A 25,560-nucleotide genomic window follows, 5' to 3' on the forward strand; every position below is an offset into this window, starting at 1 on the left:
GGTTTCTTCCATGATAAGCAAGCACTCTGAACTACATCTCCAGCCTCTTATTATTTTAGACAAAAACATGGAAAACATTTTTCTATACTTTGAATATACTTGTTAAAAAACAAGTATTTTCCTATCTTTTAGTTTCCTTAAAACAATTTCTTAAAAGTATTTTAAGACTAAAGAAAATAACATTTAAAAAATGTATGAGTTGCCAAATACCAAGGGAGCTGTAGTGAGTTATCAGAAAACCCAGGAAGAAACCTTTTCAAATTATTATAGTTGTATATGTATATATGCACGATATGTGCAGGCATATATACACACATATACACCACTGCATGCATGCAGAGGTCAGGGGAGAGCTTGTGGAGTCAGCCCTCTCCTCCTACCATCATGTGGGTGCTATGCATCCACCTCAGGTTTCCAAACTTGCTCAGCCAGTGCCTTTGACCACTGAGTCATCTCTCCAGCCCAAGAATTAAATCTTACACGCATTAAATAAAATTTAAAATCCCCCACACATGGCATTTTCTGTGTGTTAGGAACTGTGAGAAGCAGCACTTTACATATACTAAACAGTCCCTGGGACAGGCAACGTTGCGTTACTAGTTTATGAATGAGGTAACAGGAACAGAAGCCAAGAAATGCCCATTGCAGCTAGCTTTGAGTCAGAAACCCAGCCACCCCTGCCACCCCACCCCCACCTCAAGAGCTGGGGCCTGAACACGGAGGAGGGCTGCTCACTGGGAAGGCAAGCACGGCACACTGCAGCCCCAGCCTGTGCTCTGCACTTGCACTTCTTACAGCTTTCTGGTGTTCTTCTTTCCCCTTTTCTAGTTACTGGGGACTTCAAAGAGCATTTGTTTTGCAGGTTACATCTATCAGTATTTCATCTTGCAAGAATGTAAAACAGAAAGCACTCTAACTTTTCACATCTAATTAGCTTTTCTCTTGTAATTCTGCATTCATCTGCTGAAAAACTCCATCATGTAGCTTTAGAAAATGTATTTTACACGCATGAGACCATAACACTAAAAAAAAAGGTAAACCACGTTTCAGAATTAATATAAACATTCTGATCTTGCACCCTTTGAAAGCGCTCAGGACATTAAAGCATCTTCAACCACATCCTGAAAGGCACCTCACTGCACTTCAGTCTCAGCTGGGGCCTGTCACACAATGACTTAAAGGCATGCTCTGACATTCACAAAAACCAAGGTAAGACACCAGCCTAGGTCTCCACCAGCAGATGGTCAGGTAAGAAGCTCGTGATTGCATTTACATACACGAGGAAGGCATTTTATTCGGCTATAAAGGACAACCTAATTGGACTGAGGTGGCTGAGAAGATAAAATGTTTGCCATGCAAGCATGAACACCTTTAGAACCCAGCCCCGTAAGAGCTGTGACTATAATCCAAGTGATGGGGAGGCAGAGACAGGAGAATCCCCATAAGCTCTCTGACCAGAGGTATGAGTGAGCTCCGGGGCAGTAAGAAATCTTATCCCCAAAATTAAAAAACAAACACACAAACACACACACAAACAAGGTGGAAAGCAAGAAAGGAAGACACCCACTGCCAACCTTTGCCTCCATACATATAAACAAATATGTATCGCTCTTTCTCCCCCACCTCTCTCTGTCTGTCTGTCTCTCTCTCAAGCGCGCACACACACACACACACACACACACCAGAATTATGTCATTACCAGGTAAACAGATGGAATAGAATACCACCATGCTAAGTGAAATAGCCCCAGATTCTAAAAACAAAACAAACCACCATAATTTCTCTCCTACACAAAATCTAGACATATGTATGTGTTTGAAATAAGAGGACACCAACTATGGGGAGATGAAGGATTGCAAAGGCAGAGGGGATAGCAAGGCCATTAGGGAGATAATCATATCTCCTCTCCTCACACAATCTAGATGTAACACGTGTGCACATATATGACAAGACAGCAGAAGCGAAGCCATTTGGAAGAAGGAAGGAACCCAGTGGCATGGAGGGAGGGGCAAATATGAGTAAAGTCAGTATTTTGATATGGAATAAAAAATATGATAATAAACCAATTACTTTGTACACCGACTAAAAACATTAATAAAAAAGGAACCTCTCATTGTACAAAAAGCCACATTCTGAGGAACATACTTGTCTAAAAGACACTGCAATTTTTATTATCATTTATTAAAGATCATCATACACTAACTATATCCAGCAGTCACATACAGAAAGCAGGGGTTTGAGGACCAGACCCCCATTCGGTGTCACATTCTGTAAGACAGCCACATCAAGAAACTGATAGATAAGTCGTGAGTCTGTCAAATGATCAATGGTGTGAAGAAAATGATACGAGGTTTTACAGTTCTTGGCCAGAGAAGGGCTTACTGAGAAACTATGCTTAAGCTCGACAGGGAGAACACCACGAGCAAGTGCGAAGTGTTCCACGCAGGAGGACCTAGTATGAGAGATTAGCACAGAGCTGCGGCGGCGGCAGCACTGAATGAGCCAGCACGCTTGTGCAAAATGAGCGAGGGAGAACAGCCGGGTGCTGGGGATGGCACTGCTCTGGGAGGATCTCTTTCTTCAGCACAGCCTGCAGATGAGAGCCACCAGCAGGTTCTGAGAGGGTATCATCTGACTTAAAATGGATCATCAAAGTAACTAAAAATCTAAACAATTTGGGTTTATATGAAGAGGGCTGTTTTGTTGGGAGTTTTTTTTTTTAGAGCCCTTGTCTTTGTCTTTTTCTTCTTTCTTCTTCTCCTTTCTTTTCTTCTTCTCCTTTCTCCTCCTCCTCCTCCTCCTCTTCTTCTTCTGATTTATTTATTTTGTTAGTACACTGTTTGTTTGTTTGTTTGTTTTGTTAGTAAACTGTAGCTGTCTTCAGACACACCAGAAGAGGGCATCAGATCCCATTACAGATGGTTATGAGCCACCATGTGTTTGCTGGGAATTGATCTCAGGACCTCTGGAAAAACAGTCAGTGCTCTTAAACAATGAGCCATCTCTCCAGCACCCTTGTTGGAGTTTTAAAATTACATTTGTATTTATTTAGTCCCATTTCATGAATGTTAAGGACAAAGGACAACTTGTGGGAGCCAGTTCTCTCCTTCTAACATGTGGGTCCCAAAGATCAAAGTCAAGTCATCACGCTTAATGGCTGGTTCCCTTACCCACTAAGCCATCTTACCAACAATGTTTTAGTCTTTTTTGTGAGAAGGTCTCAACACTGTAGCTTAGGCTGGCCTGGAACTATGTAGCCTCGGCTAGATCTGAACTTGGGAAGCCTCCTCCCTTGGCCTCCCAAATAGTAGGATTATAGCAATTTAAACCACTAGAACACAGAGATGTGTTCCATCTCTTACTATGTATCTTCATGCTTTCAAGTTTTAAGTATCCTCTATAGATGTGAAGCAAGATCATAGTGATTAAATATTACACACTATATATTATGGTAGTATATATTTTTCACTACTGCATCTCTCTTCATCAGTTTAATTTCTTCTTGTGTAACCCTTCTATGCTCACTCTGCTGCTACCATGTACTCAGTGACTGCATGACATTAAGCAGGCCCCAGACACTGTGAGCTCAGCCCAACACTGCCCTGCACCTTAAGAAGTACAAGGCAAAGAAAGTTGGGTTATGAGTGTCAGTGGTAGCACAAGGCCTTTGGTATTTTCCCTTGTTATTAAAAAGAAAAACTTTTAAAATAATGTCTGTAGTATTCATAAAAGTGAGGCTCCAAAAAAGTAAGACTGTATACGGCTCATCTTTGTTGAATTTGGCATTGTTTTAATGAGGCTAAAATTGTGGTTCAGAGTCTTGACAGCCTGCTTCATCCAGAGAAACAAAGGATCGGGAGACAAGAGAGGTGAAGGAGGAATTTAGATTCCTTTGATCTGGATCTTAACTCGAGAGAGCCCAGATAAATCAGTGAGTCAGAGAGAGGGCAGTGAATGTAAGCAGAGCGCCTAGGACAGCTGTCTGTCTGCTACCTGTCTTGTGAGACCATCACCCAGGCCAAAGAAGACAGGGCAAGGTGGAGGGTAGACAGTGGTAGGTCTGCGGCATTATGACCTGACTTCCTAGGGGTGGGAAGTAAGCACCCAGACATCAGGGGTTTTATCTCCTCTGGTCCTCCTTCCCTCCTTTCCTCTTTTGAACTAGTAACCCTCTATCTAGTCCTAGCTGTACTGGAACTCACTATCTCAGGCTAGCCTCAAACTCCCAAAGATCCACCTGCCTCTGTCTCTCCAGTGCTGGTATTAAAGGGCGGTGGCACCAAGCCCTGCCTTTACCTTCTCTCTTAACCCCACCGTCTCTGGGGGTTCATATCTAGCCTCACACACTGGAGATCTCAGCGTCTCTGTAAATATCTTGAAGCAGAAAGAACATTGGGAAGACAGCGAGGACACAAATTCTCCTCCCACCACTGTCACAAATTACATGACCTAACCCCAAATAAACTAACCCCAAAGGCCAATTTCCTCTTTTCAAAAGAAAACGAGGACAAGAAAATACCCAGGGTTTCCTTCAAGCTCTGCAGTTCCTTTAGAAGAAATCAGGGTGTTTCCAAGCCCACAATGTTGAGAGCTCACAGACCTAAAAGCAGGTGACATAGGCTGAAGGTTCTGATGTTTTTGATCTGCTCTCTAGACTTATGAGTGGTGTGTGAGTGTGTGTGTGTGTCCTAAGAGAGTAGCATGTACCAAAACGGGCAGGATTTAATGTGCTACTGTCCCCGTGCCTTGGCTTTTCCCCAGCTTTCATTGAAGTGACTGCCATCCCCTATTCTGCACATTTTGTTTTAAAATGAACAGTGCAGGGAAAACTGCCATGATCAAGGAGTAAGAAGTCAAAGAAATATTTAGGAGTTAAGTACAAAGATATCAAAGGGTAAGGAAGTTAACAAACAAAGGAGAAACTTGTTTAATTAATGAATTTTTTTCAATAGGCAATATTCAAGTGGTGTAAAACATAAAAGGATCCAAAAGGACATGAAGAGCAAGCGTGTCCAGTAAGTGTGCTTACCCAGGCTAGGCTCTGCGTGTCCAATAAGTGTGCTTACCCAGGCTAGGCTCTGCTTCTTAGGCTGAGTAGTAGGATTCATGAGTTTACATATGTGTCAAGTGTATACACCTACTGCATACCTATATATCCTTTTGCATGTATAGCATGGTCTCAGAATAAGCTCAAAAGACCACATCCCATCTGTCAGGCCTGAGCTCTAGCGCACCCCCATTCTGAAAGATAGTCAATGCTGGGGCCCTATCTTATTTATTCCCTTAGGGACAGCTTCAGAAATTTTACAATGTCCATTCGAGTCACTTTCTAATTGTGACAACCCAGACAGACTCCTATGGCAGTGACACAAACTCTAGTCATGGCTTGATTGGAACACTAGGGTCCATATAAAAACCCACATCCTCACAGACAGGGCATACTACAAATTCAGAGAGGCAAAAGAATGTCAACTTTGAAAGCCACAAAGCTTTGGATAACGACCGGCTAAAACAAAGGATGATGGCCACTGGATTCATTTATTTATGGAAGATTACAAAATACTTTTACAAAAATCTTAAGGGCTTTGCGTATTAGTCAGGAGAACTAAGTCAAACAAAGTTCCATCATTCCTCAGAAAATAAATTAGTGTCTCTCATGTGCCACCGCAGGAATCCACATATAGTGATTTGCTCTTCAGACGAGTAAGTGGGGGCCGCCCATAGATGACAGCGGCACGCACACAGCTGCCTGTAACAGCAGCTCCTGCACTCACAGGGACACAGCCACACAGATACATATACCCATAATTAAAGATAAACTTCTTTCAAAGAAGCGAACGACCTAATCTGGAAGCCCCGTGTAAGTGATACCTGGTGTGCACTGAGGCCTCGGGAGTGACAGGAGGGAGGGATCCTACTGAGACAGGTTTCACAGAAAGGCAGCGCCTCTGGCAGTGCCGAGGAGGGAAACCTTCACAGACATCCCAAGATGTCCTGCCAGAGCCCCCAAGCCTAAATACTGAGTGGAAACTGCTGCTGAGCACAGTGTACCACAAACGCACCTTCAGTTCTCTATGAAGGGTTTAGTTGTTCTCTGATGTGAAAGGCATGTCTCTTAGAACGCTGTTAAGGTACAGATTAACACAGTGCTTGGCTTCTAACAAGAGTCACTGTTTACTGGCATCTCAGAGCAGATTCTTTTCATTTTCTGTCAAAATGGTAACTGCATCACTCTTACAATGGGCTTGTGGCTATGGCACTCCAGCATACAACAGTAAAGTCCGTATCTATCGACCCTTGGTCCTACCTGTATCCACAGCCTGTCACTTCACCTACACTTGTCTTACACGCTGCTGTCCTTTGAAAGTTTTATGAAGTAGCTGTGTGACAGATGGGTGACCAGCCCTGCCCAACACGTGCTGTAGGAAAACCTGCTCTGAGACAAGAAATGACAAAGAACAGTCCTTCCTCTCCCTTTAGAGCTAGGAACACTGGAATTATCTCAGAGGAAGAAGAAGCCTTGCACCTGCATTGTGAAATGTTATTGTCTAAGATACCTACAAATAAAAATGATCGAAAAGAAAGGGCTCAAATATTAAAATCTGCCCCTGAAGTAAAATATGCACTTGGCCTCACATGGCAGAAAACCTGACTACAGGTGGGAGAAGAGAGTCAGTTAACTGGGAGCACCTGAGCTGCCTCATCAGAGACAGATGGGAAACACTCAGCTAAGCACACTGTTTGTTTGGAACACAACGCTCCAGAGATCTGTGGGAGCAAAGGGAAAGAGAACCTGAAATGCACAGCACATAAGAACAGAACAATTCATATGATAAATGACTCATTATGGCTGATTGTAAACCAGGAAGAAGAGAATGGCAGTGGATTCTTCTTCCCTGGCCCTTCCTGTCCAGAGGCGCAACCTGTAATGTCTTCAGCTGATGTGGCCATGGGTCTGACAACACTCACTCTAAGCACTCCCCAGGGAGAATGGAGACCACCATGCCAGTGACTGTGTCAGCATCACCAAAGAGTTTCGTTCTCTGCGTGGGGCCAGGGAACGGGGTAGAGGGTACAAATGGCACTTGTGTGTATCTGTCAGAAAACACTACAGATTACAGTTTAGTAGAAGTCTAAAAATAAGAAAGGGAACATTCTCTATTTTTAGATTATCTGACTTACAAATTTTAAAAACACCAAAAGTAAAAGAAACCATTAAAAAAAAAACTATCTGACATTTTTAAATGTTTTAAGAGAAGCTTTGAATTAGAAAACTATTTTTAGAGATAGAATTTCAAAAATCCTGCATTCTTTCTGTTAACTGCTTCCCTATCTGTAAAATTTAACCCCAACCTGTGCTTTATCAAGAGCGTTCCCATAGATGCTTAAAGATGAAATGGAAAGGATTTACAGAGAAGAGAGAGAACAGTGGAGGAGCCCACAAAGGATACTTTCACAGTGACATAAAGAGAGTAGGCTGCAATTAAAGACGTAGCGTGTAAAGCAGCAAAAGCAATGTAATTATCTTTCTCTAAAAGCAGTGCCAAACAGTGATCAAATGGTTAAAGAAAAACGAACAAGTCTCCTTGCTGGGTCCTCCTCAGATCTGTGAGCATCTAACTCTAAGCTGAGTGTGATAACTAGAAACCGCAATTAAAGAAGAAATTAAAAACAGTAAAAACCTGAAAATGAAATAGTACAGGATAATTTATGTTTAAGCTTCCCACCTCAGCCCAGGGCTAACACAAATGTGTTCAACCATCTTAAAGACGCCCGTGGCAAGTGAGCTTTGCAGGAAATAAGGGAATTACCTGACTGCACAGCCATCATTAGCATCTCAGGCTCCAGCAGAGTCATGACGGAGGAGTCTTCACGGAAACAGATCACAGATACAAAAAGTCACAGGGAAAGTCTAAAAGGCCACAGCAAGCTTTACCAATTCAGTCTCATGCCTGTGCGCAGAGGAGAGCGTGAGCCCTCACTGCTCTTCTCCGGGAAGACATCAACTCTCCACCCTTCAGGCAAGTCAAGATGGCCCAGAGTTGAGTGAGTGCAGACAGGAAGCCCAGCGCTCCAGAGAAGACCTGAAGTTCGTGGTTAGAGCAGTGGCTCCTCCCCTCCTGTCCTCTCTAGGGGCAGGGGAGGGGCATAGAAAGACTTCGTAAGACAGATCAAACTGCTTCCCTCTCTTAAAAATGGGAAGACAGGTTTTATTCAAAACTCTACTAGAAGGAACTCTGGGGCTAACGCAGTTTCGGACAACAAAGCAAACACAATCCAAGCTGAGTCTCATGAAAGAAACCCTCGGAGATCAGACACGCATCAACATATAATACAAATAAACACATATTCGGCGTAACTTTGCTGAGGAGTCCAACAGCCTTGCAAACGTGGTATTTATAGGCAACAGCTAAGAAAGCTGATTACTTAACTACAGTTCAACTGTTTCCCCACCCCCTCTCCAACTAAAAAATGTTTCCAAAAGCCGGAGCGGGAATCTGTTTCTCACATCTGCCAGTCATCCTAAAGAGCCCCTCACTGCTCATGGGGGGACATGCTAGCTGTGGATGGACAGAATGCCACAGATAACCTTCCTAAAATGCTCTATGAACATGCTGGAGTATGGCATATATGTGAAAGAGTCCTTTCCTGATAACCCTCGGCCTTTCCCTAAAACAAGGAGCAGCTCTTCGAGATGAGAATAGACGAGGGCATTTTGCTTTCCCGGGAAGAAAAAAAAACCCAAAACCTAATATCCTTTTCAATTACAGGTAGAAATTATTTCATGCCTCAATAAAGGTCATTTATCCCTTTTGCAGTTTGTTTAAATAACTGATACAATAAAATGATATTAATATGCTTCTGGGCAATTTGATGGACTTTTAATAAATATCAGGAAACTAGGAAGCTGTTGGGCCGTTACCTAGAATTCCTGACTCTTTCTGGTGAAGCACACTAGGGCAGTCCTGGCCCAGTGGATGCCTTCATGCCTACAAAATCAAACAAGTAATAAACGCAAGCCCTGGGAGACCTTTTAAAAGAACAGCTTCACAAAGAAGGCAAGGCACAAAAGAAAGGGCAATGCAGATTTGGTGCAGGGAGGTTGGTTCTTTCTCACTCCAAGAACACGGTGTTTAAGAGCCGAGCTCTATATAGAGCTCAGGGAATGACTCAACAGGCAGTGGAGTGGCAGCCAGTGTGGGCGCACGATGCTTTGGAGGCAGCGCATTCTCAAGGCCCCCTTCTGGCAACCGAGCTCCAACTGTCATATGAAAAATGAGAGAATTTCAACTGGGACTGTTTAAGAGTCTGGTCAGAGGTTAGTAACGTGGAAGAGCATCCCTAAAAGGCCGAGTCATCCCTTTGAACCTCTGGAGCTGTACAATATGCCGTGAGGGGTTAGTTTGTTTTGTTTCCTTCATATGAAGCAATTTCTCACTCACAGTTCTGTACTTGGAGGAAATTACAAATTACAAGATTTCTGCATAAAGACTGAGAGAAGGGCACAGACTGTCCCCTCCTGCCAGGCACCCCCTGCCATAAGAAGTGCTGACAATGAATGCTGTGCGCCCTCAGGAGACTTGGACAGTTGGGTGGTGTTGGACAATAATGGGAACCGCAGGTTTTAGCTGATCTCACTTATTTACAGCAAATCCTACTGAGAATGAATTTGGGACAGAAGGAACACAAGAAAGAAAAGCTGTTTTAAAAAACAGAAATCTAAAAACGTGATTTTTTTAAAAATCCCAGAATCCAACTGCTATTTGCCTAGCAGTTGGATTCTTCTTTTATTGTGGTGGCTGCTCTCACTTGTCATTTTGACTACATCTGGAATTAACTTAAAACCCAAATGGCTGGACACACCCAGGAGGGACTGAAGTAGGAAGACCCAGTTTTGATCTGGATCTCTGAGGTGGGAAGATCCACCTCTAATCTGGGCCACACCTTCTGCTGGCAGCCTACATAAAGAACATAGAAAAAGGAATCTGCTCTCTGCCTGCTTGCTCTCACTCATGCTAGCAAGCCCATTCCTTCCCTGGCATTTAGAAGCTACTTCCTCACCAGCTGAGCCTCGAGGACTGGATCAACTACGGGATTCTCCAACCTTCCATTGGTAGACAGCCATTGTTGGACTAGCAGGACCTCAGCCTGTAAGTTATCCTAATAAATCCCCTTCAAATAGATAATAGTTAAATGAATGGTAGAGCCATTCATTCTCTCACTATAAATTCTGTTCCTTTAGAGAACACTAACACAAACATCTTTGCATCTCTCCACAGTAACTGTACAAACAGGCTTTAGGACTAGGCTCCCCAGGTCCAAAGTATTGGATTCAAAGTATTGAAAGCTTTTCTTCCATATTTTTTTCATGTAAATTGGTAATATTTCATAAAAAGAACTGAAAGATACACTGATAAAAGCATACGGAACTGAAGTATACATTCGCTACATTGGGCCATAGCCCCCTGGGGATGAAGGACAACCACACGGGAAATAAAATGAAAGCTTTGCGCCTTTCCAATCATGACACTCTAGCTAACCAAGGCGAATTTAACATGAGCCATTCGCTATTACTGCACTAAAGGGACATGATACTACAAATGCCAGTATAGTTCTTAAATGCTTGGCATGTTTTGGTAATTCCTTAAAACATTTAAAGAATGTTAAATAAGATAACTTTGCATATTACACATGGGTTTCCTTCCTACCCCATCAGATGCCAAAACCCCCAAAGGCCTTTGGTCTTCCAAATCTGGAAGAACCAGCCAGAGAGGTGATACAGACTCAGAACCTAACACCCTGGTAACAAGGCAGAAAGACTGAAAAGTATGTACCTGGGGCTACATAGTGAGATTGTGACTTCAAGGAAGAAAATAAAATAAAAGAGAGAAAAGGGGGGGGAGGAGAAGACCAACCACACAGGCAAGCAGTATTTACACGAGACACCGTGAGAACGTGCCAGTGCTTCCATACTCTTCCTGCCTCCTTCAGCATCCCCCTTAGAGTTCCCAATGACGCCTCTCTCTCTGCCCCTCTAAGGACACCCTTCCTTTCTTTTACACACTCCCAGGGCAGTCTCATCCTTCCCGAATGTTTGAACTTCCAACTAAATTTTAGCCCATGTCTAACTCTGACATCACCTTTAAGTCTGCAACTATTCCTCTCTACTTGGCTATCTTTAATTAAGCACATATGTCCAAAAGCAAGCTTGTAGTATCATCACCCTGTACTGCTCCCTGCAAGGCAGGCCTTTCCCTTTCTCAATTACAGAGATCCCAAACCATAAACTTATGCTCCACCCAGCCCTGAACCACTAATGAGTTACAAAATGCAAAATTAGTTACCAAATGGAATTGATTACATCATAATATATTCCTCAAAGCCATTTTTTATTCTATCCCTTCACTTAGTACTTCATTCCAGGCCTTTCAATGTTGCTCAATGTCTGCAAACAGTTTTAACTTACAGAAAAGTTAAACACATACAAAGACAGGAAAGAAGCGTGTACTAAACCGCTTCCATTCCCACCATTCCGCTTGAACTCCTGCCCATGTGGCCACACTTGTTCTATCTGCCCTTCTGTGCTCCTGCCAGCACAGAGCACCCATCAACAACGTGTCATGCCAAAGGAAATCCAAGGCATCCAATTTTCTATAGAGAGAGAATGCAAAACTATTCAGTATAATGGCATACCAAAATATTTTAACCACTTAATATGATCAACTATCTAACTGGTATTTAAATTTTTACCATACCAAAATATTTTTAATCCCTTTATACAAACAACTATCTAAGTAGCGTTTACATTTTTCCAGTTATCTCATACATTTGTGGAAATGGACTTACTCAAGTTGGAGTTCATAGGTGACAACACATTTCCTCTCACTGATATGTCTCTCACATATCCTTAATCTTGTACTTTCTTCAAGAATGCAGGCTGGCTTTCCACATTTTGGATTTTGCTGTTTTTTTCACAGCACTGATCTATCCCTCCTCGTTTCCAGTTATCGAGAGTTAGATATAGAACCCCAATCTAAGTTGAGTTAAAGCTTGGGGCAGAAATGTGTCATAAACTCTCGTTCCTACCTCAGCTGGGCCACAGTGGCATGACCTACATACACAGCCTGCACAGCAGGGGTGATCTGATGTGACCAGGGAATGAAGGAAGGACAGACACATGCAGGCTGGGCACTCCAGGTCCAGTAGCAGCCCAGCACATTTATGTGGCTGAGCAAGAAGGCAGATGTATTATACACAGCTGAACAAGGTAGTCGACAGGCTAGCTACGCTCAGTAGGAGGTCTCCATAGAGAATAGTCTCAGGTCTCAGTCTCAGACATTTGGGAAGAGAAAGCTCTGGTAGTTTCTACATACACATGCCAATTGTTAAACTGTTCATAAACACTTGTACTTGGACCAGAGGGAGACATGACCATTCCCACAGGTCTGAGGCACTGGGTTCTTGGCATGGCCATGCCCACGCCAACAACACACATTTAACACACTTCATCCTCTCCCCATACAGCAGTAACCATACATTCATTCATTCATTCATTTATTCATTTCTAGGCATTGTCTTAACTCTGTAGTCCAAGCTGGACTCAGATGTGTAGCGATCCTCCTTGGGTCTCCTCAGGGCTGGGTGACAAGCATGAGTCACTTGCAGTGTTTCTCCTGTTGTTTAAATGGAGGCCAGAGGATAACTTGCAGGACTCTGCTGGTCCTGAGATTCATCTCAGGCGGCAGGTGCGTTCACCAGCCCCTGAGGTAAATTCTTAACTGGGCTGTTCCTGTCCACGCTTCCTGTATTGAGACGGTCCTAGTTACCAACTGACTCTTTTGCTGTCATTAATTTTTTTCCCACTTTATCTTATTTGTTTAAATTTGTTAACTTTATTTATTTTTTTTTTAAAGATTTATTTATTTATATGTAAGTACACTGTAGCTGTCTTCAGACACTCCAGAAGAGGGAGTCAGATCTCGTTAGGATGGTTGTGAGCCACCATGTGGTTGCTGGGATTTGAACTCCAGACCTTCGGAAGAGCAGTCGGGTGCTCTTACTCACTGAGCCATCTCACCAGCCCGTTAACTTTATTTTTAAGTGACTATGTGTCTGTGTGAGACTATACTACAGGTGTGCAAATGCCCCTCTGCCAGGAGTTTGATCTGTTATCCTAACATCTTGTGTTTTTCCTTTTAAAAGATTTATCGTTTGTAAATGAATTGGCTCATATAACTTGTTTAATCTCTCCCCCCTCTCTCTTTCTGTCTGTCTGTCTGTCTAAGTTAGACAATGAAATCCTCATTTACCTTGATTATTCTCTAATACGTTAGAACTCAGTTGAAAAGAGTCCTGGAATAATTTTTACAACATTAAAATAGTCAAACACTTTAAGTCAGTACTTCTGTAAAAAGTAGAAACTGTTTTAAATACCCAACTGGAGAGAGAGAAAAAATATTCAACAGAGTATGAAAACCTTAAGCTACAAGGCTAAATGGAATCAGGGCACATAACACACAAGTCAGCGGCGATGATGCAGGAGGCATGCCGAATGCTGACAGCAGGCTTCTCTGAGATGTGGGTGGACCTATGAGAAGCCAGGTTTTTTGTTTCTACTGTTTATTTTTTTGGAGTAGGGGGTTCTATCTGCTATCTGTTCACTAGGAGCCTGGCTTAACATCTGATGAATAAGATGGAATACTGATTATCTTTAAGACTGGGATAAAGTAGTTTTAGAAAAGTCTTTAAGTCACTTTATAAATAGTCATTTAATGAATCTTAAGATTTGGACATTTTCAAGTGAGACTAAATCTAGAAAAGCTTTGAGACTCCTGAGGAACATAGTTTTAAAACTCTCTTTTCTTTACCCAAGAAAATATTATAATTTAGATCTGAAACTGCCCACTCAAGACTTTTACTTCTCTCAACGATTAATTAGTACCTCCTGTGCAGCTCTGTGGTGCAGAAGTGTACTGGCGTCCCTCACAGGAAACATGAAAAATTGGCCCTTTCTCCCCTGGCAGTTAAAAACATGCAAAATGGAATGAGGACTTCTTAAGTCACTCAGAGAGGAGGAAAAGCCACATGGAAGGAGTAAATATAACCTTTTCCCACCCATTCTGTCCTGTCCTTCCCTCACGCAGGGTGGCCCACCCCACCCAGCACCCTAGAAAACAGACCGGACTAACTCTTTCAGGAAAATACTTGAGATCAGCTAGCGAAAGGGAACATTTGCAACGGTATTTAATATAGGAAACATTTAAAGGGAAATGGAGGGCAGAGGCTACAGCCAGCATGCAGGGCCCAGGTTCAAGTCTCAGGTCCACAAAAATAGGGTAAAGTAAACAGAACAAAACATGTGTGAGAAATAAGAAAGTATAATTTCCACATAGGAAATTATAGAACTTCACACAGAAGCTCTGATACACCAGAGAATATAGTCACAGGACAATAATCTAAAAATACAATTCTTCTAGTTTACAGACTTAACATAATTTTAACCAAATCCCTACAGAAATATTGGAATTCATAAGGAAATGCAAAAAAAAAAAAAAAAAAAAAAAGCACAGATGAGAGATTCACTCTTGGAAAAGAACAAGGTAGGAGTTGCTTCCCCCATGTAACACAGTTTATTCCAGTTAGCATAACTCAAACTGTGGGAAATGCAAACTGTCCATCCTCAGTGTATTATAAGGTATTATTATACACATATCAAGATATCAAGGTATCTAAAACATCAACAGTCTGAAACTAGGAACACCACAAATATCCACAGAGGAATCTATCTATCTACCTACCTATTACCTATTGAGACAGCGTTTCTCTGTGGAGCCCTGACTGTCCTGGAACTGGCTCTGTACACCAGGTTAGCCTTGAACTCAGGAGATTCCGGGCTTCTTCCTTCTGTGTGAGTGGATTAAAGGCATGTGTGACCACGAGCAGCTTGTGGAACAAATTAACAAGATCTGTCTGTCTGTCTTGTCTATCCATCTATCCATCTATGTGTGTGAGGAAAACAGAAACAGATTTTTCTGTTATGCAATAGTTATCCATGTAAGCCTGTAGTACCCAGCAATGAAAATGGATAAATCACAGATGTGCACAAGATAATGGAATACTAGCTATGATGAGCAAAAAAGGAATGAAAAATCATTTCAGTCATCCATATTTTAAGTAACTGATATAGATTACTTAGGAGTGAACATAGTTAGTAAAAGAAAATCATAACGTATCCATTCACTGGGTGCCAGAGCTTCTTGAGCTGGAGTCAGAGAACTGGCACACTTCAGAGACCGCTGTCCAGGTTGTTCTAAGCTCAGGGGGGGACACTGTGTCTTTTTAGGCTCAGATGCTCAGCTTCAAAGTAGACAATGGAGTGCTATGAAAACAGGCCATGGACTTTTCTTACCAAGTGTTTCCAAGTCAGGCCACCAAGGTCGAGGTGAAGCAAAGGCTAGTAGTCCTCAACGTGTGGGTCAGGACCCCTTTAAGGGTCACATATCAGATATCCTGCACGTCAGATATGTACATTACGATAACAGAAGCAAAATTACAGTTATGAAGTAGCAACGAAATGAATTATTGTCGGGGGTCACTACAGCATGAGGAACTGTATTAAAGGGTTGTAGAAGCAGGAAGGTTGAGAAGCACTGACCCAAGGGAACCTACTCGTCAGTAAACAGGAACCAAGAGCTTGACTACCAACTGCCCCTGAAAGACGCCTTCCTATCCACAGCTCTTCCATGTAAGATACAAGTAAAACAGATCTGAGAACGCAGTGCTCTCACTTCTCTACATACAGCACAGCTGTGCACATGTCAAACTCCAGACTTCCTCTGCTCTAGAATGGCAGGCGCACTGTCTTGCATCACAGTCACTTCAGGGATTTTCCACTTCTGCCCCTGCCCTGAACTCCTGCAAAGGTGTTAAAAAAAAAAAAAGCCTCTGCCTCCGGACTGAGTTCTCAGAGGAAGACAATGGAAGGAGGAAGTAGAAAGACAGAGGAAAAGGTCTGAGCGGAAAAGGTAGTGGACAGACAGATGAGATGAAAAATGCCAAGAGTAATGTTAGCAGAGGAAGGCTTTCAAATGTCTGGGATAGGACTAAGGGCCACACCATCCATAACAAACAACACTGACAAATTCAAAGGGCAGTTTCAGGTGAAAGTGTAGTGGTGAAATCTCTAGGATGTGAATGAAGAGTAGAGACAATGACCAAGTGTCTTAGTTAGGGTTTTACTGCTGTGAACACACACCATGACCAAGGCAAGTCTTTTTTTTTTTTTTTAAATCAATGAATTTATTAAATGTGAATGAATTCCACTCAAAAGAAAGAGATTGTCTGAGTGGATGAAGGATCATACTGAACTAAACCCAGTCTATCAGAGGTCCATCTTGATTCTAACAGGAAATGACATACCAGGTAAACAATAAACATAGGCACTGAAATGTCTATACTAATGTCTAAATAAAACAAGCTGGAGGAAGATATTACTAAAGGCATAAAGACTTTCTATAACAATGAATCCACAACTATATAAGGAAGACACAATAATCACAAATATATGCAATTAATAACTGAACCTTAAAACTCAGAAAGCAATATCTGGCAAATGTGATAAATACAGGCACATGGCAATGGCGGAGACTTTAACATCTGATAGGATGCTGAGTCCAAAAACAACAGACAATTAAACCATCAACCACACTGACCTGACACTAGAAAACCTCTATTCAGTGACTGTAGGCACATGAAACATTATCTGAAGTAAAAACACATGCAGGACCTCAAAATGTTTCAAGAAATTTAAATTTAAACTAACATAAAGAGCTAGGCCTGGTGGCACATGCCTTTGATACCAGGACTTGGAAGGCAGAAAGGCAAGTCTTATAAAAAAACATTTAATTGGGACTGGCTTACAGGTTCAGAGGTTCAGTCTATTATCATCAAGGTGGGAGCATAGCAGTACCCAGGCAGGCATGGTACAGGAGGAGCTGAGAGTTCTATGTCTTCATCCAAAGGCTGCTAGTGGAAGACTGACTTCCAGGCAATTAGGATGAGAGTCTTAAGCCCACACCCACAGTGACACACCTATTCTAACCAGGCCACACCTCCAGATGGTGTCACTCACACCAAGAGTCTGGCTGAGCACACCCCACCTACCCTCACCTCAGCCCAACACCTACAAAGGACTTCTAGCCCACTGAGGTGACTTTTCCACTTCTCCATCAGCACTAACTTTATCCACATACAGCCCAGGCATAGGGGTTTGCTGTTTGCCATCCCTCCCCATTCCTCCCTCCTCAGAGGCACACAGGCCTGACTCCACCAGCCAGCACCATGGGAGTGATCCTTTTATCTCCACAGGTTCTCTTTTCTATTACACTAAATAGATTTGTTTCATTTACGTGTGCAAGTACATGGAGGACAAAAAAGGGTGTCAGATCTCTCTCTCAGAGCTGGTCACAGGGACTGTCAGGTTTGTTACACAGCTGCTTAAATTGGGATCCTCAGGACCGCACTGGCCTCTGTCTACTTTCCTCTCTTCCATCTTTCCTATAGATTAATCCCTCCCCCCCCCCCATCAAATATGTAAGCTTTACCACACACTGAGCCATGTCAGAGGCCCAAGACCCATATATTTTTAAGTATAAATTTTCCCATTTTCTTATAAATGATATAGTTTAAGCCCAAATCCCAACAGATACACACCAAAAGAAATAAGTTTTACAGAGGCATGATTCATAATAGCCCTAGATTAAAACAATCCAAATGTTTACACACTATTTACAGAAACTATAGCTGTAAACAAGAAATGAATTTCAAAGACGTTCAGAGAAGCCATCAAGAGAGGATAAGCAGGATGATTCTATTTCTAAATCAAGTATGAAAGTGAGTAAAATACACAGCATAGGAGGTCAGGCTCCCAGGCCCAGCCAGGAGACTGAGGCAGAGGACTGCTCTGAGGCCTGAGTTAACATGGTGACACTAGCATCTTCCAATAAATAATTAAACAAACAGAGCAGAGTGAAACTAGCTGAAACTAGATCAGAAGGGAAGATGATAATTTCTTTTAAGCAGGAAGAAGAGAGCCCTGGGTAGGAAGAGACACAGGGGAGCTGCTCTCTGGCAATGTTAATCATCCCTTTAGAATAAATACTAGTTACAAGCAGGTGTGTTTAATCTGTGACAACTCAATAGAGCAGACACGGGACGCTCCACTCAGCAACAGTGAGTGTGCCAGCATCCGAATCCTTACTTTGAGGTACATCAGACACATAACGTGGGTTGAGAAAAGAGATGGACAAACCAATAGCTGAGGTAGAACTTGGCAAGATGGCACACACCTGCAATCCCAGTACACAAAAGGCTAAGGCAGGAAGACCAATAAGGCCAGCCCAATTCATAGGATGAGACCCAGTCTAACACCCATTTCGCACATCCAAAAACATCAATGGCAGAGCTGGAGAGGTGGCACAATAGCTGAGCACACGTGCTCCTTCTCTTAGGTACTGTTCTCTTACCAAGGCAACTCTTATAGAAATAAGAGGCATTTAATTGGGGCTTCTTTACAGTCTCCGAGATTTAGTTCGTTATCACCATGGTGGAAAGCATTGGGCACCTCCTAATCCTTCTTAGGCAGGGCCATCCCTGGTGACTAAGCATTTAAACACATGAGCCTAAGAGGGCCATTCTTACTCAAACCACCATACTGCTCGTGCAGAACTGGCAGGGTTGCTCACAACCATCTACAACTCCAGTTCCAAAGGACCTGATAGGTCTCTTCTGGCTTTTGCAGGTACCAGGCATGCACAGGGCACATGCATACATGCAGGCAAAACACACTCCTTTTTTTTTAAAGATTTACTTATTGTTATATGTAGGTACACTGTAGCTGTCTTCAGACACACCAGAAGAGGGCATCAGATCTCATTGTGGATGGTTGTGAGCCACCATGTGGTTGCTGGGATTTGAACTCAGGACCTTTGGAAGAGCAGTCAGTGCTCTTACCCTCTGAGCCATCTCACCAGCCCCCTTTGTGTTTTTTCAAGACAGGGTTTCTCTGTGTAGCCCTGGCTGTCCTGAAACTCACTTTGTAGACTAGGCTGGCCTCGAACTCAGAAATCCACCTGCCTCTGCCTCCCGAGTGCTGGGATTAAAGGCATGTGCTACCACGCCCAGCTCAAAACACACTCTTAAAATAAAAATAAATCCTTAAAAAGGCAGTGGTAGACTCTAAGTGGAGGACAAACAGGTTTCTTAAAAAAGATCTATTATGTATTTTAATATCTTTTTAGAGAAAAAGTATTTCTTTTGTTGCCATTATTTTGTTTGCAGAAATTAAGTAACTTTAAAATCATGGGAAACTTTAAGGGTAAGAGCAGCCAAAACAATTTAAGAAACAGAGAAAAACCATCCTAATAGATAAGATTAATGAAAACAATGCTATCCACATAAAAGGTAGATGTAAGACTGGTATTCTGCAGGCAAACTACACACTGATTAAGAGATTAGATTGGAAAATATGTATCATTACTAACTCATAAGGTAAATATTATTTATTATTAAGTTATATTAAATATTAAATATTGATTTCTTCTACAAACACAGATTGTAGAAGAATACACAGTTACTGACCTAACCTGGTTCAGCTTACAAGTTTTTGACTTTATGGTGGTGCAAAGGCAGAGCAATGCCATTGCCTACCCTCTTGGGGAATTTACCAGCTTTATGCTGGGCCACTCTGCCCAGCTGTAAACTCACACAAATGTCCTCAGTTAGATGGGGTTATGTGCTGGCGAGGTTGCATTATGTCACAGCTTGGATGGGATATGTTCCTCGAAGGCTCATGGGCCTGATACTCAGTCCTTAACTGGTGATTGTTGCTTTGCTGATGATCAGCCAGCGTTTGCTGAACTGATGAACTAGTGGACAGTATGGGTTAGGATCAACAGAACAGCCGGACGGCAAACTACAGTAGGAAATGCTGAATTCCTAAACTTTTATTTCCTTGCCTTTTATTTCCTAAAACATTTATTTATTATGTAGTGTCCTGCCTGCATATGTGCCTGCACACCAGAAGAGAGCATCAGATTCCATGATATATAGATGGTTGTGGGTCACCATGTGGTTGCTGTGAATTGAACTCAGGACCTCTGGAAGAGGAGTCAGTGCTCTTAACTGCTGAGCCATCTCTCCAACCCCTAAACTAAGCTATTCTTAAATAAGATAAATTAAGCTATGAATATAATGAATATTTTACATACTAATGTTACATATAAATAACACATAAGCTATTTCTCTATTTTATAAGAAATATTAAAACAAAAGACTTTCACCAGATGTGAAGTAAGGCAAGGATCTGTAACATCATAAACAAGGGAACTCTGGTTCAAAGCAAGAAATACAGAAATTTCTTAAGGACTCACCATTCTTCCGCTCACTAAGTGGAGGTAAATTGGGGTTCCTCCCAGGATGGAGGCCTAGAGTCAGCTCGGGCTGCAGGGACAGCTCCTGCAGTTCATTGGCAACAGCTTCGCTCTGGGGGCTGGGGGCCGCAGACAGAGACAGGAGCACTGGCTCGTCGTCATTTTCGCCAGCCCCTCCTCCGTCCAGCCCATTCACAGCAATGACGGAAGGGGGCAGGCACACCACACTGGAGAAATCCACCTTGGCTTTCGTGATGGTAACCTAGAAATTGGGGGAGAAAACACCAAGTGTAGATGTTACAATGAAGAAATTGAACCTCTGACCATACATGGAATCCAAATGTTCTAGGTTACAGAACTAGGATTCTATCAACGTGCTCAAAAATTGACGGCAGCATCTCTCCATACAGTTCAGGTAAGGTTCAAGTCTGTGATGCTCCTGCCTCAGCCTCCTGAGTGTTTGGATTATAGGCATGCACTGATGCAACCAGTTTAAGAGATTTTTGTAAAGTGAGTGAGTATGGTTATTAAACTCCCAGAGTGCCGATTTCACTGTCTTTGATTAACTCAGAAGGACAACATACAGTTGAAATAAAAGCAACACACATTCACACATATAACGGGTTAAAAGGAAATGCTAACCAAGGAGAAATAGCCGTGAAATAAATGTTACGTTGCAAATACTAAGAGAAAGTACCCTGAGAAATAAGAGACTGGATAGCCATTGAATTAGCATAATGCATTATCATATCTACGGTAGGGAATTAAGACTTCTTTGTAAAGAAGTATAGAGATGTCTGTCTGGTGATGGGTATTGGAGTTAGCCAACTATTACACAGGTATTCAATCACAGAACTCAGAACTAGAATGTTAAACACAACACTCCCTTTTTCTATGCTGATAGCACTCCCATGAACATGGCAAGTGTTCCTAAGATCCATTGAACTTTCTGCATGAAACATGGCAAGTATCAGCCCCACAGAGTGACATGCTGTGTGCCCAGGGAAAGCTTGGAGCAGTGCGGCCACAGTGGGCAGACTCCCAAAAAAAGGCTAAAACTGCAAACACTGGGCTGAGGCTCGAGTGTGTAGAGCCTGACCACAGATCGAAAAGAAGGCTGGTTATTTAAGGGTTCCAGCATTTTGAGGAAACGGCCAAGTGATCAAGTTCTAAGCTGATTTTGTTATGAAAACAAGAAAAGCAAGAGCTTTTACTTAAAACAAACAAAAAAACTCATTACAGAATTAAAATATCTTTAAAAATGATAAAGAATAAAAAACAACAACAAAATGTTTTAATGTCAAAGAGCGTGGCTAAGTGGTTCAAACCTGTAGCCCCAGCACAAGGAGGCCAAGACAGGAGGATCACTAAGTCCAGGAGTTCAGGACCAAGTTGAGCAACAAAGAAAAAAACTTCTAGCCCAGTCTCAAGAAATCTCATGCACAGTAAGAACAAGTAAGAACAGAGAACTGGTTAGGGACACAGCTGAGTGGCACTGGTTAGGGACACAGCTGAGTGACACTGGTTAGGGACACAGCTGAGTGACATTGGTTAGGGACACAGCTGAGTGACAGGACACTCGCCAGCATGCATGCACACGTCGCTGGGTTCAGCCAGTACCACAAAAACAGCAGAACCAAAACAGAACCCAAAACAAAACAAACAACATATACAATCTACAAGTATTTCCAACAAATGAGACTTGGTGTTTGCATTCAGCTAAGAACACATGCATTCTCGGGATGGTGGTGGTGCACATCTTTAGTCCTAGCACTCAGGAGGCAGAAGCAGGTGGATCTCTGAAGCCAGGTTTCCTAGAAAAACAGCCAGTGTTCTTAAATAATGAGCCATTTTTCCAGCCTCAAAATAAATATATTTTTTAACTGAGGAGAAGGTTGAGGAATGGCAGTGAGATAAATATAATGGCAGATTTTAGTAAATACGTCATAGTGAAACCCAGTACTTTATATGCTAACTTATGAAATTAAGTCCTGGTATCATAGGGCTGGCAATTGGCAGCCAGTCCTGGTGACAACTGACAGACTCAAAGTAATCAAATCCTTACTACAAAACAACAAGATTATAAGGGGTTTCCCACCTCAGCACATAACTTTCCTACCATACAGGCATTCTCCCCAGTCAGTCTGCACCACCACAGAGACAGATAGCACGAGAGCGTTCCCTTTACAACCCAGTGCAAGGTATCCATCAGAGGACGCAGACACACACCTGTAGTGCCACTTTCTAAAGAGGCTGAGGTAGGGTCCTCAGCAAGACACCATCTCTTTAAAAGTACATAAACAGATGTGGTGACACACATCTTTAATTCCAGCACTCTGGAAGCAGGTGGATCTTTGTGAGTTCAAGGTTAGCCTAGTCTACATAGTGAGTTCCAGGACAGCCTAGGCTATCTATTTAGAGATCCTGTTCAATAAACAAATAAACAAATGAGGACTAATGAGACAAGTCAACAGGGAAAAAAGCATTTGTCAAGCTTACCTCAGGACAACATTCAGTCCTTGGACTCCAGAGTGGAGAGAGAGAGAGACCACTACCAAGTTGCCCTTTGAACTCTATACTTGGGCTGTGGCATGTGCATGCTCATGCACACAATTATAGGGAACAAAAATTTAAATACATAAATAAGTAAGATCTGAGCAGATAGCTTGATGGATAAAAGTGCTCTCTATGCAAGCCTGACTGCCTGAGTTTAGAACCCCTGAAACAGAATAGAAGATGGTATAAAATATAGTAGCGCTAGAGTTTGTAATTCTAGCTCCCCTTACAGGAGCTGTGTAGCAGGCCTGTTACCCTGGCTCCCAGAGTGATAACGAAATGTCTCAAGTACAAGAAGATTAAAACACACGAGTTGTCTTATGACCGCCACAGGCACTCCAACACCCACACCGTGAATGACTCTACTGAGCAGTCATTATCCACAACAGCTGCTAGCAGCTGGGCCAGTAATTGGCATCCTGACCAGGTTGCAAGGGCTATGCAGCCATGTCATGGCTAGAGCCACCTTTTGGCTCAGGAATGGTAGAGGCACACCCTCCTAACAAGAACATACAGGCCCACATACATATATACATACATATCACACATATACACACACGTTTAAAAATCAATACAAATAATTTTACTGCTAGATACAGTGCTGTGAGCTTATAGTATAATCCAAGAGGCTAAGGCAATACATCACTTGAGCCTAGAAGTTCAAGGGCAACTTGGGCAACATAACATCGCCAACATCACCTTCCTGAAATGGGATGAGGGGTAGGGGGAGCAAGCAAGCATCGAGCACAAGGATCAACTCTTAGTACTCACCAAGCTTAAAAGGATAAAGTCACACAGTTTTCAAAGTGCTTACTTTTCACTAATAAAGAATCACACTCCTCCTAAAATGGGTTAGAAAATTAACATTGCTGGAATTCTGAGCTTTAACGCTGCTGTGTTACTAGTTCCAATATACAACAAAGATCCATCCTATGGCATCATGGCTTTTTTCCTAGTGAAACATGAAGCTGATTGTATGTGTTCATAATCCTGGTATTCATCTACTACATATATATTCAAAACCCTCTGAAAATATTTAAGATAAGCTTGGGGAAAGGACGGCTCCCCGCCCCCGCAAAGCCTGGAGCTACTCATAAAAGAGAGGTGGGGATCAGCTTTGTCGTTGTCATTGTGTGTGTGTGTTGGGGGGGGTTATTACCAGATGGGAGGTAAGGGTCTGGCTATGCTGCCTGGGTGGGCCTTGAAGTCAACCTTCGTGATTCAGCGGCTTACATCACAGGATGCATGACAACACCCCTGGCTAGTTTTTCATATTAGAGCCAAGTATTTTGTGGAACACAAATTATCAATTTTGTTGTGACGTGGGTGCTGACAGTGCCTTTTTACAATGTAGAGTAAAAGAAATAGCAAATAGAAAGACTGTTTTAACAAGGTTCTGTCAAGGTTTTAGAATTGTGAGTTTCTGGGTTTTTGTTTTGTTTTGTTTTGTTTTTGTTTTTGTTTTCCTTTTCTTTTCTTTTAACAGGGTCTCATGTTTCAAGGGCTGGCTCAAATTTGCTATGTAGCAGAGACAGCCCACGACCTCCTGATCCTTGTCTTCAGTGCTGGGATTACAGGTCTACACCACCACAATTATTTTTATGTAGTACTAAGAGATCACACCCAGTGTCTCCTGAATGCTCGGGAAGCATTCTACCAAATGACCTAAGTTCCCAGCTTTCTCCACCCCCCACCCTGATTTTAATAGCTTAGTATATATAAGGTCCGTATCTATGCTGGGCTGTGATGACACACACCTTTAATCTCTGCACTCAGGAGGCAAAAGCAGGAGGATCTCTGCCTGAATTTGAAGTACACCTAGTTTACAGAGTTCCAGGACAGCCAAGGCTATTACAGAGAAAAACTCTTGTCTCGAAAAATAAACCAATTCACATTTATAGAACCATTAAGTGTTTGAAATAAATATCACTACAAAACCATGAGTACTAGGGTCCAAACTTCCACATTAACATTCAGCAATAACAAGCCAAGATTCTTGCACAGGCCTGTAACACCAGCTCCAAGGGGGTCAGGGACAGGACCCCCAAGGTAGTCCAGCCTACCTGAGAAAACACAAGCCCCAGGATCAGAAAGAAACCTTGACTTGAAAGAAAACGCAAAGAATGATAGGGGAAGACCCCTAATGCCCTCTTCTGGCCTGCACACATGCACACACAGACATGATCAGTCAGTCAACAACTGAAACAAAGCTGCAGTGGCAGAGCACCAGTCTGGCTGCATGAGACACACAGTGATTACAAACATCTTCCATAGGCAAAGCCGGGACTTAGTGAAGCATAAAAGGAGGTTCCCTTGACCTTGACCTATGAAATAAGCTAGAAATCAGTAGAGGATAAGCAGTAACAAAAGAGAAAGAACCTCAGCATAAAATACAGATGCGGATCTACTTCTCTAGCAAATATTGCTCTCTACTCACTTTCAAATAGCCAAATAGCTCATGTACAGAAAACCCTAAAGACAGTATGACCATGTAGAGACAACACTGAAAACTGTGCAGGGTCATCACTACTACTGATCCAGTGTCCCTCTTAGTTTCTAACATCCCTAAATTGAA

General features: G+C 42.5%; 1 protein-coding gene across 2 annotated transcripts in view; it reads right to left on the reverse strand.

Moving 5' to 3' along the window:
* Mrtfa (myocardin related transcription factor A) overlaps positions 1 to 25,560 on the reverse strand; it is a 178,456-nt gene that overhangs the window by 84,681 nt on the left and 68,215 nt on the right. The window contains exon 2 of one of the 2 annotated variants that reach the window (NM_001082536.2): positions 20,430 to 20,691. In NM_001082536.2, the coding sequence (NP_001076005.2) occupies positions 20,430 to 20,670 (241 nt within the window). In that variant the 5' untranslated portion in view covers positions 20,671 to 20,691. Of the gene's footprint in view, positions 1 to 7,811; positions 8,087 to 20,429; positions 20,692 to 25,560 lie in introns of those variants that run through there. The other variant, NM_153049.3, reaches the window with a different exon arrangement.

Source organism: Mus musculus, chromosome 15, assembly GCF_000001635.26.
Source record: "Mus musculus strain C57BL/6J chromosome 15, GRCm38.p6 C57BL/6J".
Taxonomy (NCBI): Eukaryota; Metazoa; Chordata; class Mammalia; order Rodentia; family Muridae; genus Mus; species Mus musculus.